At 59.4% G+C, this 15,890-nt stretch overlaps 1 protein-coding gene across 15 annotated transcripts in view; it reads left to right on the top strand.

Moving 5' to 3' along the window:
- The window catches only part of LOC105465958 (zinc finger MIZ-type containing 1), a 241,533-nt gene extending 226,284 nt beyond the window's left edge, over window positions 1-15,249 (top strand). For 14 of the 15 annotated variants that reach the window (XM_011714618.3, XM_011714625.3, XM_011714621.3 and 11 more), the window contains 11 exons: window positions 110-284; window positions 756-897; window positions 2,441-2,651; window positions 3,823-3,928; window positions 5,541-5,701; window positions 6,713-6,780; window positions 7,083-7,151; window positions 7,650-7,894; window positions 8,983-9,149; window positions 12,467-12,727; window positions 14,177-15,249. In XM_011714618.3, coding sequence (XP_011712920.1) covers window positions 110-284; window positions 756-897; window positions 2,441-2,651; window positions 3,823-3,928; window positions 5,541-5,701; window positions 6,713-6,780; window positions 7,083-7,151; window positions 7,650-7,894; window positions 8,983-9,149; window positions 12,467-12,727; window positions 14,177-14,284 — 1,713 coding nt within the window. In that variant the 3' untranslated portion in view covers window positions 14,285-15,249. The remainder of the gene's footprint in view (window positions 1-109; window positions 285-755; window positions 898-2,440; window positions 2,652-3,822; window positions 3,929-5,540; window positions 5,702-6,712; window positions 6,781-7,082; window positions 7,152-7,649; window positions 7,895-8,982; window positions 9,150-12,466; window positions 12,728-14,176) is intronic. The other variant, XM_011714627.3, reaches the window with a different exon arrangement.
- The last annotated feature ends 641 nt before the right edge of the window (window positions 15,250-15,890 follow it).

The raw sequence follows: 15,890 nt of genomic DNA on the forward strand, positions 1-15,890 counted from the left end.
GAGGGGCATGGCCCCGGGCCCCTGGGGTGAGTGCAGTGTATGTACATAGCCATGGCCCCTTCTGTCTCCGGGATCCCATAACCTATGTGTGTCTTCTCTTTCTCTCCAGCCTCCCAGGCCGGTTCCTGTGGCAAATTACCCCCACTCGCCTGTTCCAGGGAACCCCACACCCCCCATGACCCCTGGGAGCAGCATCCCTCCATACCTGTCCCCCAGCCAAGACGTCAAACCACCCTTCCCGCCTGACATCAAGCCAAATATGAGCGCTCTGCCGCCACCCCCAGGTGAGGGCCCCACCTCCCTCTGTTGGGCGGCTCCATTTGGGCCCCCCAGTGGGCTGGGAGCAGGGTGCTTAGTAGTCAGGCTGCCTGGGGATTGGGCATGCAGAAAGGACAGAGACTTGAGAGCAGGTGCGATACCCAGGGGCACATCAAGGAGGGGTGCGCTGCCCACAGACAGCCCATCTCACTGCTGCCTGGGTGCCTGGAGGCTGGGAGGAAAATCTGTACCCAGCCACGGAAGGAGGCAGGGAGGCGGGTGGAAGAAGAGATGATGAGTAGCTGGGGTGGGGCCGTGTAGAATCGAAGAAGCCATGACTCACTGGTATGCCCTTGGCCTGGCTATGTCTCTGGCCCTGTTTACACACCCCTGCCTTCCTCTGAGCGTGCAGCCCAGGGTGAGCAAGTCCCACCCACAGCCCAGGAACCCATGGCAGCTGGGGCTTGTGGCTCACCCACCTCCTCTCCTCGCCCCAGCCAACCACAATGACGAGCTGCGGCTCACATTCCCCGTGCGGGATGGCGTGGTGCTGGAGCCCTTCCGCCTGGAGCACAACCTGGCTGTCAGCAACCATGTGTTCCACCTGCGGCCCACGGTCCACCAGACGCTGATGTGGAGGTGCGTGTCAGGGCAGGGGCGCCAGCCCAGGGGGGATGAAGGAGGTCCCCCGGGATGGCTTCCTTGGGCCCGAGTGTGGCCCTGGGCAGGTGGTGGCAGCATCTTCTGTCACCTTCACGTGTTCGGCATCATTGACTGGGCCCTGTCCTGCGGTTGTCATGGGAAGTCTGCAGGGGCACCGGGAGATGAGCAGTCAAGGTATCATGGCCTAAGGGCAGGGAGCAGCTGTCACACACCCCAGAGGAAAAGGTGGCTGGCTCAGACCTAGGCTGGGAAGCTGTGTATCCCATCTGAGACCGTGAGCTGACAAGAGGGAATGAAGTCAAGAATTCGAGTGTGACTCAGGTGACCAGAGCCAGGAATGCAGAGATGATGCTGGTGCAGGGGCCAGGCCTGGGTCAGGCAGGCCCCGCCAATTGCAAGGGGCTGACCATTGGGCAGGGCTGCTGCTCAGACACTTTGGCACATGCTGGAACGCAAGGTCCGGAGGTTCCCTGCTGAGCCAGGCCCATGCTCAGCACCTTCCACATGTGACCTACTTTGATCTTGGAAATGGGCAACACTTTCCCTTTTGACAGAGGAGGAAGCTGAGGCCAGAGAAGTGAATTGGCTTGTGTGAGTTCTCACAGCTAGCCGGGGCAGAGCTGGGACTTGGGCCCAGGTCTCCAGGATGCCAGAACCAATCCTAGGGGTCTCCACCCTTCAGTCCTTCATCCTCAGGCAAGACTCACACTGTCTCACTGTGCTTGTGACTCAGACCCCCTCGATTGCCCAGTGAGCATCTCCAGGGCAAGAGCTGGGTCTGTGCCTGGCATGTGCACACACACCCCTGCTGTTTTCTTGACCAGGCTGAGCAGGCTGGGCGAGGTGGCCACAGATAGCTGGTGTGGGCGTTCAGAACACAGGAGCTGCAACACTCAGGCAGGAGGGCAGAGGCTCCTGGCACGGGACAAACCACTGTGCTGCCTGCCTGCACCCTGCTCACCCACGCTTCTTACCTGGGAGCGTCCTGGCCTGGGAGACCTCCTCCTCCTGGCTTGGTTGTCACGCATACGTGGTCACTGCTGGTTCCTGACACTCCTCAGTGCTGCGTCCTGGGGGGCCTCCTTGGGGAGTGCTCAGAACCAGAAATGGCCGTGACCTGAGAGGACAGTTCCCAGCAGGTCTGGAGATGGGCTTGGCTGGCCTCACAGCAGGTCTTGTCAAATGAGTGCCTGTTCTTTTGCCCCTCTGTCTCTGACCTAGGGAGCCAAGAGTTGACCCCTACAGGGAGGACAGTCCAGGGAGATGGGAGCTAGAGCAGCTGTGGGGTGTGGCAGGAATGATGGGTGTGCGGGGATCTTGGGGGCAGTTTGGTTGTAGAGGGAGTATCCAGAATGGGAGAGGAGAACTCAGGCTAGGGGAACCGTTGGGGTCAGGGATGGGGTCCTAAGGGTCTCGGAGGTTGTGGTGCGTTCAGAGGTGTGTGGCCTGGCTCGAGGTCACAGAGGCCGTGGACAGCCCCCTGGCAGAGCTGCCCTGAGCACCCCCGTACCCCACCTAGGTCTGACCTGGAGCTGCAGTTCAAGTGCTACCACCACGAGGACCGGCAGATGAACACCAACTGGCCCGCCTCGGTGCAGGTCAGCGTGAACGCCACGCCCCTCACCATTGAGCGCGGCGACAACAAGACCTCCCACAAGCCCCTGCATCTGAAGCACGTGTGCCAGCCGGGTCGCAACACCATCCAGATCACTGTCACGGCTTGCTGCTGCGTGAGTGTGGCGGGCTGGGGGCAGCGGTGGCACGGGCAGTCCCTGTTGCACGGTGTGGGAGTGCGGGACACCCTGCCCCACTCTGGTCCTCAGCCTTGTCCTTGGGTCACCAGCCCCTGTGCCCACAGCCACCAAAGATACAGTGTGCCCTTACCTGCTCCCCACCTAGGGCCTGTGCAATAACCTTCAAACCGTTGGGCCTTCAAAGCCACTATGCCCTGGCTTCAGATGTGGCCTCTTCCCCTGGACACTAGGCCTCCATCTGTTGTCCACGTATGCCTCCGATTCACCCCTCCTGGCCCCTCCTCCCTGCCCTTCATTCATTGGTGCGGTTCTGTGTTCCTCGAAGCCATGTCCTGCTTGCCTCATTCACCAGTAGTTGTCATTGTCAGCACCTTTCTCCCCAGACCCAACTCCCCCAAACCTGGAGTTAACGCGTTCCCTTCTTTCCCAACCCTCTTGTCTTAGAGTCATGTATGGGGGTCCTTCCAACCCGTGACTTGTTACCTAGGACCAGCTGTCAGCCACCCTCATGTGCCCTGAAGCTCAGGGCCCAACACACAGGGCTTGCTCCGGCCCCAGTGGAAGTAAATGTGTGCCCCACTCCACTGGCCTCTCTGTAGGGGCGTGGAGAAGGAAGCACTCTGATCCTGCCCTTGTGAGCTTACGGGCACAGAGCCCACACAGAGACAGGGGTCACAGACCTGGGCAGCACATCCCATTCCGACTGGGGAATGTGATGTACTGTGTGAGGCTGCACAACTGTCAGAGTAAGGCAACTGATGGGTGGACGTTTGGGGTGTGCGTTCTGGAAGGCTTCCTGGAAGGGCGAAGCGAGGGATGAGCACCCTGGCCGGAAGGGCTGAGGACACATGATGGGAAGGCAGTGGTAGGGGAGGTTAGGAAGTGAAGTGGAACCCAGCCCTAAAGCCATGTGTCCTATAACCTTATCCAGAGGGTATTTCAGTGTCAAAGTCCACCTTGTCGATCTGCAGCAGAGGTGGCCTTTCCAGAGTGGTGTTCAGGCTCACAAGTCCCAGGACACATGCTGGGGGAGTGTCTCCTAGGCGGGCTGTGGGATCTTGGGAGCAGTCTAGGGCTGCTGAGGCTGCAGGCAGGGCGGGGCATGATGACAGTGTGCAGAAACCGAGTGTCTGCTCTCTCCCCGCAGTCACACCTCTTCGTGCTGCAGCTGGTGCACCGGCCCTCCGTCCGCTCTGTGCTGCAAGGACTCCTCAAGAAGCGCCTCCTGCCCGCAGAGCACTGTATCACAAAAAGTGAGTCAGGGTGGGGACAAGGAGTGAGGGCCAGACCCCAGCCCCGCCTGAGTTTGGGACTAAGAAGCAGTCACCATTCACCTGGGACTGACATTTGCCTCCATGCATGTCGCCACCAGGCCTGGAGTGTCCCTGAGCATGCCCCATCCTGAGGCTCCTGCCCTCCTCCTCGGGCTGTTGTCATGACCAGACAAGCAGGGGGCCATAAGTGCTGGTGGGAGTTCTGGGACCTGTGTGGAAGAGCTGGTAGTCCAGCTTGGGAGCCAGAACAAGCATACCTGCAACAGCAGCACATGAGGCAGATTAAAACAAAATGTCAGGAAGCAGGCTTCCTGGAGGAGGTGAAGACCTGGGCCAGGCCTTTAAAAGATGAGAGGATTTACAGAAAAGGGGATCTTCATCAGGTGGAAGACACGGAGGGTGGATTCAGATTGGCTTCTCTACCTCAACAGCTCATGCTTTTTTTTTTTTTTTTTTTTTTTTGAGATGGAGTCTTGCTCTGTTGACCAGGCTGGAGTGCAGTGGCACGATCTCGGCTCACTGCAAGCTCCACCTCCCGGGCTCACGCCGTTCTCCTGCCTCAGCCTCCCGAGTAGTTGGGAGTACAGGCACCCGCTACCACGCCCGGCTAATTTTTTTGTATTTTTGTAGAGACGGGGTTTCGCCATGTTAGCCAGGATGGTCTCGATCTCCTGACCTCGCAATCCGCCCGCCTCGGCCTCCCAAAGTGCTGGTATTACAGACATGAGCCACCACATCTGGCCAGCTCATGCTTAAACTCAGGAGAGGACTGGGCACAGTAGCTCATGCCTATAATTCCGGCACTTTGGGAGGCTGAGGAGGGAGTCCAGGAATTCAAGACTAGCCTGACCACATAGTGAGAGCCTGTCTCCACAGAAAAATAAAAAATGAGCCAAGAGTGGTGGCTTGTGCCTGTGGTCCCAGCTGCTCAGAAGGCTGAGGTGGGAGAATTGTTTGAGCCAGGGAGGTCAAGGCTGCAGTGAGCCATGATCACACCACTGCACTCCAATGTGGGTGACACAGCAAGACACTGCCACAAAAAAAAAAAAGTTGGGATGGAAGGACTTGGCTTGGAGTCCCATTTAAAGGAGACCACCCCGGGTGTGAACTCAGAGGCCCTGTGCAGGAGGTACAAGGCCACTCTTCACGTTGCTGCCCTGAGCCCTGGGATTCCAGCAGGCAGCTGTTCATTTCCATTTCCACATGTGCAGAGTGAAGTGCAGGAGTGCCTGAGGGGGCTTTTCACTGAAACTGACCCAGTAAATCAGAGAAGTGCCAGACCGACTTTCCATGAGCTTTGCAGACATCCCCCTTCCTAGCGAAGGCAGGGCCTGCTTTGCAGAGATAGAGGAACCGCCGCAGCCACCTCCTCGGGCACACACACACACCACACGCGTCCCACATGGAGACAGCAGCCCGGGCACCCAGCCCTATGACTGACACACTGTGGGCCCTCTCCGTGTTTGGTGTGGGCTGGGAGGAGGACCAGGACGTGCCCCAGCTGCACGAGGAAATGGGGAGCATGTGCAGACCCCCCACCTCTGTAGGACGGCCTTGCCATCCTCACCTGTCTGTGCCTCCTGCCCCGCAGTCAAGCGGAATTTCAGCAGCGTGGCTGCCTCCTCGGGCAACACGACCCTCAACGGGGAGGATGGGGTGGAGCAGACAGCCATCAAGGTGTCTCTAAAGTGCCCCATCACATTCCGGCGCATCCAGCTGCCTGCTCGAGGACACGATTGCAAGCATGTCCAGGTGAGCGTCCCCAGAAAGCACAGCTCTGGCAAGCCACCTAGATTCTGGCTGGGATGGTGAGGGGTAGGCAGAGGGGCAACAGGGCCTGTCCAAACACTGTCCAGAAGGATGTCATGGAGATCAGCAGCTGACATCACTCATTAATTTCAGCCATCATTTATCTTTGAGCATCTTTTCCGTGTGCTTAAGGCCAAAGGGGCTACAGAAATGGTTTTGGACAGCCCCTGCCCTGGCAGATGGCAGATGCCAGTTGGAAGTCCCACACACATGGCAGGGCTGATTGGGGGCCCAAGAGCAGGGACACCACTGTCCAATTCATGCCTCTGTCCAGGGCCTTGCATCAAGCCAGTGTTCAGGAAGTGGCCCTGGTGTGAGTGACAGTCCCAGTCTGAGCAGGCAGTGACAGAGCAATGAGTAAACGTGGGCAGCCCAGCCTGGAAGAAGAACAAGGAGCCGTCCTCTGGAACCTGGGTGTGGTGGGCATGCAGAAGGGGCCCAGGGCTGTCACCTACAGCTGGTCCTGAGGGTGCAGTGGGACAGGAGCTTCCTCTCCTCCCTCCAAAAGAATGTTGTGGGCAAGAGGATGGTCTGGTCACCTTAGCTGTGTGATACAGATCGATGAACCTGATCAGACTTGTCTTCCGTGCCTGGACTGGGCTGAAGGGGCTACCCCTGGCCTCATTGAAAGGGGCTGTTACAGGGCAAAAAACAGTGAGAGTCAGCTGGGGTGGGGACCAGGAAGGCTTCTCAGAGGATGTAGGCACAGGGTCATTTGGGGTATGGGAGGTGTGGTGTGAGGGATGCTGGGGTGGAGGCATAAGGACTCTGCGTGGTAGAAAGGTGGCATTGCTTTCACTCCACCCAGCCCCAACCCTGGGTTTCTCCCACAGCCTATCTTTCTTTCTGGTGGGGAAGTTATTCCAAGGGTCCTTTAGGCACATTGAGGCAGTTTCTGACAGTCCTGGTCTCACCCGTTTCTGTCTGTCTGTCTGTCTGTCTGTCTGCCTGCAGTGCTTTGACCTGGAGTCGTACCTGCAGCTGAATTGTGAAAGAGGGACCTGGAGGTGTCCTGTGTGCAAGTGAGTGATGCCCACCCTGGTGGGGGCTTCCCCCATCCCCCAACCACAGAGGGGAGGAGACCAGCTACCTCCCACCTCCACCTGCCCTAAATGCAAACCAGAACCCAAACATGGCAGAGGGGCTTAGGTTATGGGGGCTCCAGGTGGTCCCTTCGTGTCACGCGGTCAGAGTCCCCCTCTCTTGTGCCTCCAGTAGTAACCAGCAGCAGGGGTGGGACCGCACTGACACTGAGGTGGATGGGCTGTGCCCCCACCTCCTTGGGTCCTGGAGCAGAGGCCAAGCTCCCCGTCTCCTTTTCCAGTAAAACCGCTCTGCTGGAGGGCCTGGAGGTGGATCAGTACATGTGGGGAATCCTGAATGCCATCCAACAGTAAGTGGGGCCCCAGCGAGGGGCAGGGGGTGAGAGGGGACAAGGCCTGGAATAGAGCATTGTGTACACGTGGATAGCCCTGACACAGCCCTCCCCTCCCAGGCCAGCAGACCGTGACCCACATCCCCCACCTCTCTGTCGCTTACCCTCAGGGGCCTCTGGATCTGGGGACAAATTAACTTCCCAGAAAGGATGAAAGCCAGCCAGAGCAGGAGGCTGACAGTGCCCCGCCCTGACCCTCCACCTGCTGCTCCCCAAGCGGGAGGCCTTGAGACCAGCTGCCCTGTGCCCAGCCACTTGCTTTTCTAGCCTCAGTCTCCCCATATGTCAAAGAAATATGGAGAAATCCCTGCCAGGCTTGTGCCTTGTCCACAGTGTGGTCAGAGTTGGGGCAGGCGCCTCAACAAGGTCACCTTAGGGTCTATCTGAGCTGAAGGTGCTTTTATGCCCAAAGCCAGGCACCCCAGAGCCTCAGCTCTGCCACCCTTCCTCCCCCAGCTCCGAGTTTGAAGAGGTCACCATCGATCCCACGTGCAGCTGGCGGCCAGTGCCCATCAAGTCGGACTTACACATCAAGGACGACCCTGACGGCATCCCCTCCAAGCGGTTCAAGACCATGAGTCCCAGCCAGATGATCATGCCCAACGTCATGGAGATGATCGCAGCCCTGGGCCCCGGCCCATCCCCCTACCCCCTCCCGCCTCCCCCGGGGGGCACCAACTCCAACGACTACAGCAGCCAAGGTGGGTGATGCCAGGCAGGGAAGAAGGGAGAAGGAGGGCAGCCCCAAGTCCCTACAGGGGCACAGAATTTCTGTGCTGATGGTGGCAGGGGCCAGGGATGTGGTTGAAGAGAGAGAAGTAACACGCCTCCCAATAAACAATCCCCAGTTTGCTAGACTTAAGGGTACATGGGCCTAGCCCAGGGGCTTCAGAGCCTGCCCTGGTGGGAGATACGACTGCTGCCTCTTCCCAGCCAATCTCCTCTGGGTCTGCTGACAACGCACACTCACCTGAGTTCTTGGCCTTACCCCCTGCCCTCCCATATTTTTTCCGTGATATCTGCATTTTCCCTGCAACTTTCCTGCCCTCCTAGGGACAGAGTCCAGGTTCCTGGAGCCTTAGCCTTTAGCCACCAAGGTCACACACTGGCCCTTATACTCCCAGCTGCCCAGACCAAGTTTTACCCCTACCGCCACTGATTCCTGGAAAGTACTCCCCACTGGGTGGCAGCTCCCGCTGGGATTCCTGATCTTAGGTCCCCATGAGAGGCCCAGAGAAGTTAGGCCACCTAGCCAGACTCCCACAGTGTGCCAAGGGCCAAGCCTCCCAACCTGCTGATCCTCTGACCCTTGCCATCGTCACATGGTGGAGGGCACAGTGACCAGGGAGGCGGGATAGCTGGCTTCTGCACGCGTCATCCTGAGTCTGTTGCAGCTTTCTTTGTGGGCTTGGCAGAACCTGCACCCACTCTGGGCCTGGGTCTTGCTGGGTATGAAAAGTGCCCACATTGGGGAGTAGCTCAGCGGGTCTGCTATGGGCTCAGGCTGTGTCCCCCACTCCCCACAGGAGCCTGGCCCTCCCCCTTTCTCCCACTCTGCCCCCTCCTCCATAACTGTAAGGGCAGCACATCCCCTGGGGTACCACAGACCATGGGACTGGGCTGCGTGGCTACTCCATCCTACAGCCCGGAGGCCTCAGGCTGCTGTGGCCAACTGCAGCCGCGCAAGAGGAAAAGGACTTGGCTTGTATTTTTGCACACTCTCTGTTCCCTGGGGTGGCCACTATCCCTCTGGGTGACCCTCTCCCCTCCCCATCTCATCCCTTCCTAGGCAACAACTACCAAGGCCATGGCAACTTTGACTTCCCCCACGGGAACCCTGGAGGGACATCCATGAATGACTTCATGCACGGGCCCCCCCAACTCTCCCATCCCCCGGACATGCCCAACAACATGGCCGCCCTTGAGAAACCCCTCAGCCACCCCATGCAGGAAACTGTGAGTACCTTCTCCTCACCCCACCCCATTCCCCAGCCTTTGGGGTTGATGCCTTGGGATCTGGATACCCTGTTCCCTCCCAGGCAAGGCAGAGGATGAAGATTTGGATGTGTGGGCTCAGAAGGGAATAGGAGGGGTCTGACTGAGGCTAGGTCGTGGCCTGTCAGCGTCCTTGGACTTGGCTGTTTTACCTAGGACTTCGGATTCTCTGGAGATGGGAGGAGCTTCAGGCTCTTCCCCAAACACTCACCCCTCCATGCATACACACACACATGTGCATGCACTTGCCAGTACCCAGCACACGCCATCAGCCCTCTCCCTCTCCCACTTGCACACTCTTACACTCACCTAACACGGTTCCAGCCACCTCGACTTTTGTCCCCTTATTCCCCAAGGATCTGAATTCAGGGTATTACCACCTCCAACAAAAGAAATGCTAGGAAGTCTCATTATCTGAAGAGCATTCACTTCTCGTTCTGTTTCACACTTACTGACATATGCCCTGTGTGGCTGAGGATGCCCCTGGTGGGGTAAGGTATCCTGTGCTGTCCACAGGCCCTCCCTTCCTGTGGCCCCAGTGGCAGTGGCAGGAGACCCTCCTGTCCTCTGGAGTCCTCATCCAGTGAGTTCCACGTGGTTCCACTCAGTTTAACAAATGTTTTCTGAGCTGTGCTCTGCACAGGCCGTGTGACAGGTGTAAGCAGGACAGATAGGCCTTGTGCTAATGGAGCAAAACTCCCAGCAGTGCATGGGTGCAGGAAGAACAGTTGGGGTTTGGAGAAACTGAAGCCTCCAGAGGCTGAAGTGGTGTGTCTGAAGTCTCAGTCATTCTGGGCTCTCATCTTAGGGAGGAGGGGCCATCGCTGAGCTTTTTGTGGGTCCTAGGCCACACAAGCCAGGGAGAGGGCCTGGGGTCCCGCCAATGTCTGGCAGTGGGCTTGGGTGGCCTGCACAGGAAGGAGCCTCTGGATTATACTGTCTTCCACACACCTGCCATGGAATTGCCTCAGGACTCTAGGTGAGGGAGCAGCAACTCTCCCTCAGGACCCCAGGAGTCCAAGTGGGAAACAGATGCTTTGTGGAGCCTTGGCCAAGTTTTTGAAAGTTACTCTGTACCCCGTGGGGCTTGTGATTTCTGGGGGCTTCTCCTGGTGCCCCTTCCTGGGTCCTGAGGGCATCCCACACCCAGAGGACATCAAAATCACACCCCGCACACACACACACACACACACATCCTGCGCCCTCCAGTTCCTACCACTGGAATATGGAGTGGGAATGCTGTCTATTTCCCCTTGACAACCGAGCTTTCTCCTGCCTTCTGTGAGCCCCACTGCCTGCATCTGTGTGGCGGGATCTGAGCCTGTGAGTTGACCTCGGAGCCCCTTAAGATGCTCTCTAGATGGTCCTGTCCTCCATTTCTGAGCTCTCACTAGAGGGCAAACAGACCTGGAGGTGCAGATGCGCCAGGCCGCTGGGGCAGGGCAGTCACAGGTAAACTCCTACCACGCCTGCCCAGGTGGAGGCAGCCACACCCCCAGCTGAGCCCAAGGCTGGGAGGCACTGCCATGCCCGCAGGGACTGGCCAGAGCGCTCCAACCAGATACTGCTGCCCTCACAGACTGCCCATACTTGATGGCAGGTTGACAGGTGTGTCAGCAGTGCTCCAACAGCACTTGCCCCTCCAGGCCAGAGACGTTCCAGCCAGATACGGAGCTGAGGGGCACAGCTGCCTCTGAAGATCCAGGGACTGTCTCTCTTGAGCTGGGCTGCACAGCTGGAGTGTGGAGCCCTCCCTGCTCTCCCAGGGTGGGCACTGAGGGCGTCTACAGGAGTGGGAGCCCCAAGCTGGCCTCTCACTGACCATGGGTGGTGGCCCATTCCTCCAGCCTCTTGTATGGTGTCTTATAAACGGGTCTCCCAAGGTCTCCAGCATCACAGTTGCGAGGTCATCGCATTCTTGGGGCTTGGACTGAAAGGGCACTGTGCTCCCTAAGGCCACATTGGGTTGAGGCCCTGTACCCTGAGAAGGGGCCACCTGAACCGTGGGCAGAGACCGGCCCGTAGCAAGGCCTGGGAAGCAGTTTTAGGAGAAATAGGAAGAGGAAGTTGGAATTGGGCGAAGACTGAGGATGGTGTGGCTGCGAATTCTAAATGCACACGGGGAGAACATGCCCCAGGATGGGGCAGGGTGAGGGGACGAAAAGACCAAGGAAGCATGTGCCAGGCTGCTGTTCCAGTGGAGCACCTGGAGCATCCGTGAGCCACCTTCACTGGCAGAGTGAAAATGGGGCTGGGGGCTGTCAGGGATGCTTGCAGTGGGATCAGGGCTTGGTCTGCAGGATTCCCCAGCCTTTCACTTTGAAGGAGGGTCTGCTTGGGACAGCAGCAGACTAGCAGGGGAATGTTCACATCTCACCCACCCACCCACAGACAGCCCAGTTTTCAGTGCACATGCCCACGGGAGGGTGTGAGTCCTCTAGTTCATCTGTTAGAGAGGCACCGCCAGCCTCACCCTCAGCAAGACACCCACCATTGGTGAACCGTCGCTCAGTCCCGTTGTCCTTGGAGTGCCAGAGGTGCCTGCCTCCCTCACAACCCTGTGTTTTTGAGGGCTGGTGCCGACCAAGTAGGATGTCTAGGAAAAGGGTCTGGCAGGGTGTGAAGATGCCCCTGGCTGGCCAGGTGCCCACCCAGCCCTGCTCCTCTGACAGCCAGATTCCACCCAGGCTGCAGGGCTTATGCCAAGACCCCAGCTGCTGCACACTTCGGGCTGGCAGAAGGTGCCTTCGTGCCCAGCATCACCCCTGCCCAGGGCCCACTTGGGAGGTGCAGACCCAGTCCTGAGCCGCACGCCCGCCCGATGCTGTCTGTCTGTGTCTGCTCTCTGCTGCCCAGCTTGGGGTCTGCACCATGCTGCGGCAGCCGCCCTCCCGCCTCCTGCTCCCTGGAACATGCCCATTCTGCTTCTCCATCCTGCCCTCGCTGTTGTTCGTTGTCTGGGCGGGGAGGCGGAGGGGCCTGGGGGAGCCCAGGCCCAGCTCCCCGTGTCTGTGCTTGTGTCGAAGCCCTCCCCACCTCCTGGGGCCCCACGTGGCCTGGGAGGTCCCTGCCGTCCCCCTGCAGCCTCCCCGATGGGCGGTTTTGGGGGAGAAATTTTTCTGTTTCTCTGCCCAGAAACAACGTTCAGCCTCGTACTGGGTGGCCACGTTTCGGGGGTTGTGACTTCCTTGGTTGTGTTGGGTTTCATTTTCTCCAGGCATCGTCGCCGTGCCTCCTCACCTCACCTCTCTTCTCTCCCGCTCTCTCCTCCTCCACAGATGCCACACGCTGGCAGCTCTGACCAGCCCCACCCCTCCATACAACAAGGTTTGCACGTACCACACCCCAGCAGCCAGTCAGGGCCTCCATTACATCACAGTGGGGCTCCTCCTCCTCCTCCTTCCCAGCCTCCCCGGCAGCCGCCACAGGCCGCTCCCAGCAGCCATCCACACAGCGACCTGACCTTTAACCCCTCCTCAGCCTTAGAGGGTCAGGCCGGAGCGCAGGGAGCATCCGACATGCCGGAGCCTTCGCTGGATGTAAGTTGGGGTCGCCACTCGCCTTGGCCTGGGGCTAGGCCTGGCGCCGGGACCTGCCCGAGAGAAGGGGTGGGTGTGAGGGCTCAAGGCCCCGAGGGGAGGAGGTGGGTGGGCGGCGGGAGGGCTTCAGCCAGACCTGGCTCCAGACCAGGAAGCCCCATGACGGGGAAGTGTTACCACTGAGGGTCCCCACCCTGCTGGCTCCTGTCCCCCCAGTCCCTTTGGCCATAGCCCTGAACCCCAGCCCTGACCCACCTTCTGACCCAAGCCCTGCGGGGTCCCTCGCGCAGCACAGGAGGGTCCCTGCCCTCCCCCAGTGGTGAGCTTGCGGTTTCTGTGTCTGCCTCTCTGGCCTGGGCAGGGAGGGCTGGAGGGAGAGGCCGTCTGTCTGCCTCACTGGTGTGTGTCTGTCTCCAGTTTTCTTGTCCGCGTGTTGTCCATGCCCTGCTTCCGCTTGCTCCATCGCTCACTCCGAGAGACCCCCATGTGGGTGACAGAAGGTGGGGGCAGAGGGGGCAACCTTGGGTCACAGCCAGGGGTGGCAGGCCAGCATGGGCAGCAGAGGGCCAGGGATCCTACCCTGAAGTCTGGAAGATGGTGGGGGTCACCCTGGATGATGGGGCTGGGCTGCTGGATGTGACTGGCGGGATAGGACCAAGCACCGGCCCCTCCCGTGCCCACCACAGAGCTGGTGCCAGACTCCGGGAGGAGGCCTGTCGTCAGTCACTCCTGTTCTTCACCCCCAGCCCTGCTCTGTCAGCCTCTGCTCCAGCAGCATCAGAGGGCTCTGTGCTAGCTAGGACTCACTCACTGCGCAGCCATCTCAGGTCCTCGCCCAGTGTCCCCCTCAGCCAGGCCAGTGGGGCTGCCTTTAGATGCATGAGGCTTCCCATGTGACAGACTCCAAGGATATCTCAGTAGAGGGTAGGGACAGTCTACAACCCCTCTGGGGCCACAGGGAAGGATGGCTGCCAGCCAGCCACAGGCTCACCAAGGAGCAGCGAGCCCTTGAGAGAGGGATGGTGGGTAGGGGGTTGCGGGAACCACTCACCTTCCCGCCTTCCCACCAGCCCACATCCTTGTGCTTACACATGAAGCATGTGATTTCAGCTGGGAGGCCCAAGTGACCCACCATGGGGCCTTCCCAGCTTAGGGCTGAAGTCCATGCCTGAAAAGGGTCAGCCCTGCTCAGGCCTCAGCTGGTGGGCTGCGGGTCCCGCTCCCCAGGCTTGAAATGAGCACGGGGGTGCCCCACACTCGGTGCAGTGGCTGGTGTGTGTGGGGGAATGCCTGGCGGGCCCAGGCCCAAGGCTGTTCTCTCCCCTTTTTTTTGGCTAGGGTCCTGAGAGGCAAGTGGAGGGGGACGGGCCAGGGCGCCCCTGCATTCCTCACCCGGGGCCTGCCTCTCGGGCACACCTCATCTGAACTTCGTCACTCCTTCTTTTCCAGCTCCTTCCCGAACTCACAAATCCTGACGAGCTCCTGTCTTACCTGGACCCCCCCGACCTGCCGAGCAATAGTAACGATGACCTCCTGTCTCTGTTTGAGAACAACTGAAGGCCACCCAGTCGGGGCCATTCCTCCACACTCTGCCTCCCACCCCACCTGCCCTACACACTTTTCCACCTGGGAGCCTGTGCCCTCAGACCGCCCCGCACCAGAGCCACAGGCTGTGGGGCGGGAAACCCTCCCCTGCTGCAGCCCTCTCAGAACAGAGGGGTAGGGAGGGTGCGCCGGGAAGGCTGTGTGGGTCTGGAGTCCCCGTCCCACCTGCACGCCCCGGGCTTGGGCCCATGTCCAGCGCAGGCCTGAAGACCACCCTCCCGAGAGGAACCAGCCCGATAAGAGGGCGCACGCCGATGTGGCTTCCCGGTTCCTCCGTGTGTGCCGATTCCAGATGACCTTCCAGTGTCCCCAAGGTTCTTCCATCTTTTAGACTGTAACCCTGCCTCCCTGCTTCCTGGTACAGAGCCTCCCTTAAGTGACTGTGGAGCCTGAGAAGGCCCCCGGGCCCCAGCACGGGCCCCGAGCCTTGGAGGAGCGCTGGCAGTTGGTGGCAGTGAGACTAGCCCGCCCACCACCACCCACCACAGAAAAGCACAAACCTCTGGGAAAGACTACGTCTCTCGGGGGCCACTGGTCATCGGTTTGACCCCTGACCTTTAAGCCAAGATACCCCATAAACACACTCTCTCAGAAAGCAGAGAAAAAGGACAAGATTCTGTGTTTGAGAGGGAGTCTGCCATTCCTGCTTGGGGACTGGTGGGAAAGAGGGCCAGGACATCTCTGAGGCTCCACCTCCAAGCTCAGACAGGACCCAGCCTTGGGGGACAGAGAGAGCAGGTGTGCGCCCAACCAAAGTGATTGTTGGTTGGGGGGGGGGGCATATAACCTGTCAGAATCAAACAGGAGCGGCAACTTCTAACTTTGCTCCAAGCCACTCTCTTTTTAAACAGCAACGATTTAAAGCTATGAAGTCACCTGGAGAAAAGGAACGTTGCGCTTGGACAGCAAGCAAACCATTTCTGTCTGTGTGTTCTGTTTTTCTCCTAGTCCCTCTCCTGCCACCTCTCCAAGACTTCCGTGGGACGCCCACTTCCCCCTGTGTCCTAGTTCTCTTTGTCCAATCAGATGGCAGGGGCAGTGTGTGGAAAGGCTGGGGAGGTGCAGAAACCGGAGCCCAGGGCAATGGTGTCTGTCCAGCCCCTCCCTCTGTCCTTATGCTCCAAGCTACCCCTGGCTGCAGCCCAGGCCATGGCCATGTGCACTAGTATGTACCTGCACGCATGGGGGGAGAAGGGGGGCGTGTTTCTGGGCCTGCCCCAGACACTGCCCTTGGCTGCCAGCCTCCCCTGCCTGCACTCCTCCACCATCACAATCTCACCCCACACTCCTGCTCACTCAAGCAAAAGCAGCCTCTGGCCTTCCCTCCACCGCTTTGCTCCATCTGGCTTACCACTCTCCAGGGCCTCCTGGGGAGCTTGTCCTGTGTTCGCTTTGTTTCAGGGGTCCCATCTGTAAATTCTTTGCACCCTTCCCGGCCGCTGCCTGGGGCCCTTTCTGCTCTCCCGTCCACTGTGGGTGGTCCCCAGCACTCCTCTGTGGGTTTTACCAGAAAGGTGGCCCCAGCTGTTGACTTCCAGTCACTGTCCCAGACGGCACA

This window comes from Macaca nemestrina, chromosome 9 (assembly GCF_043159975.1).
Source record: "Macaca nemestrina isolate mMacNem1 chromosome 9, mMacNem.hap1, whole genome shotgun sequence".
Taxonomy (NCBI): domain Eukaryota; kingdom Metazoa; phylum Chordata; class Mammalia; order Primates; family Cercopithecidae; genus Macaca; species Macaca nemestrina.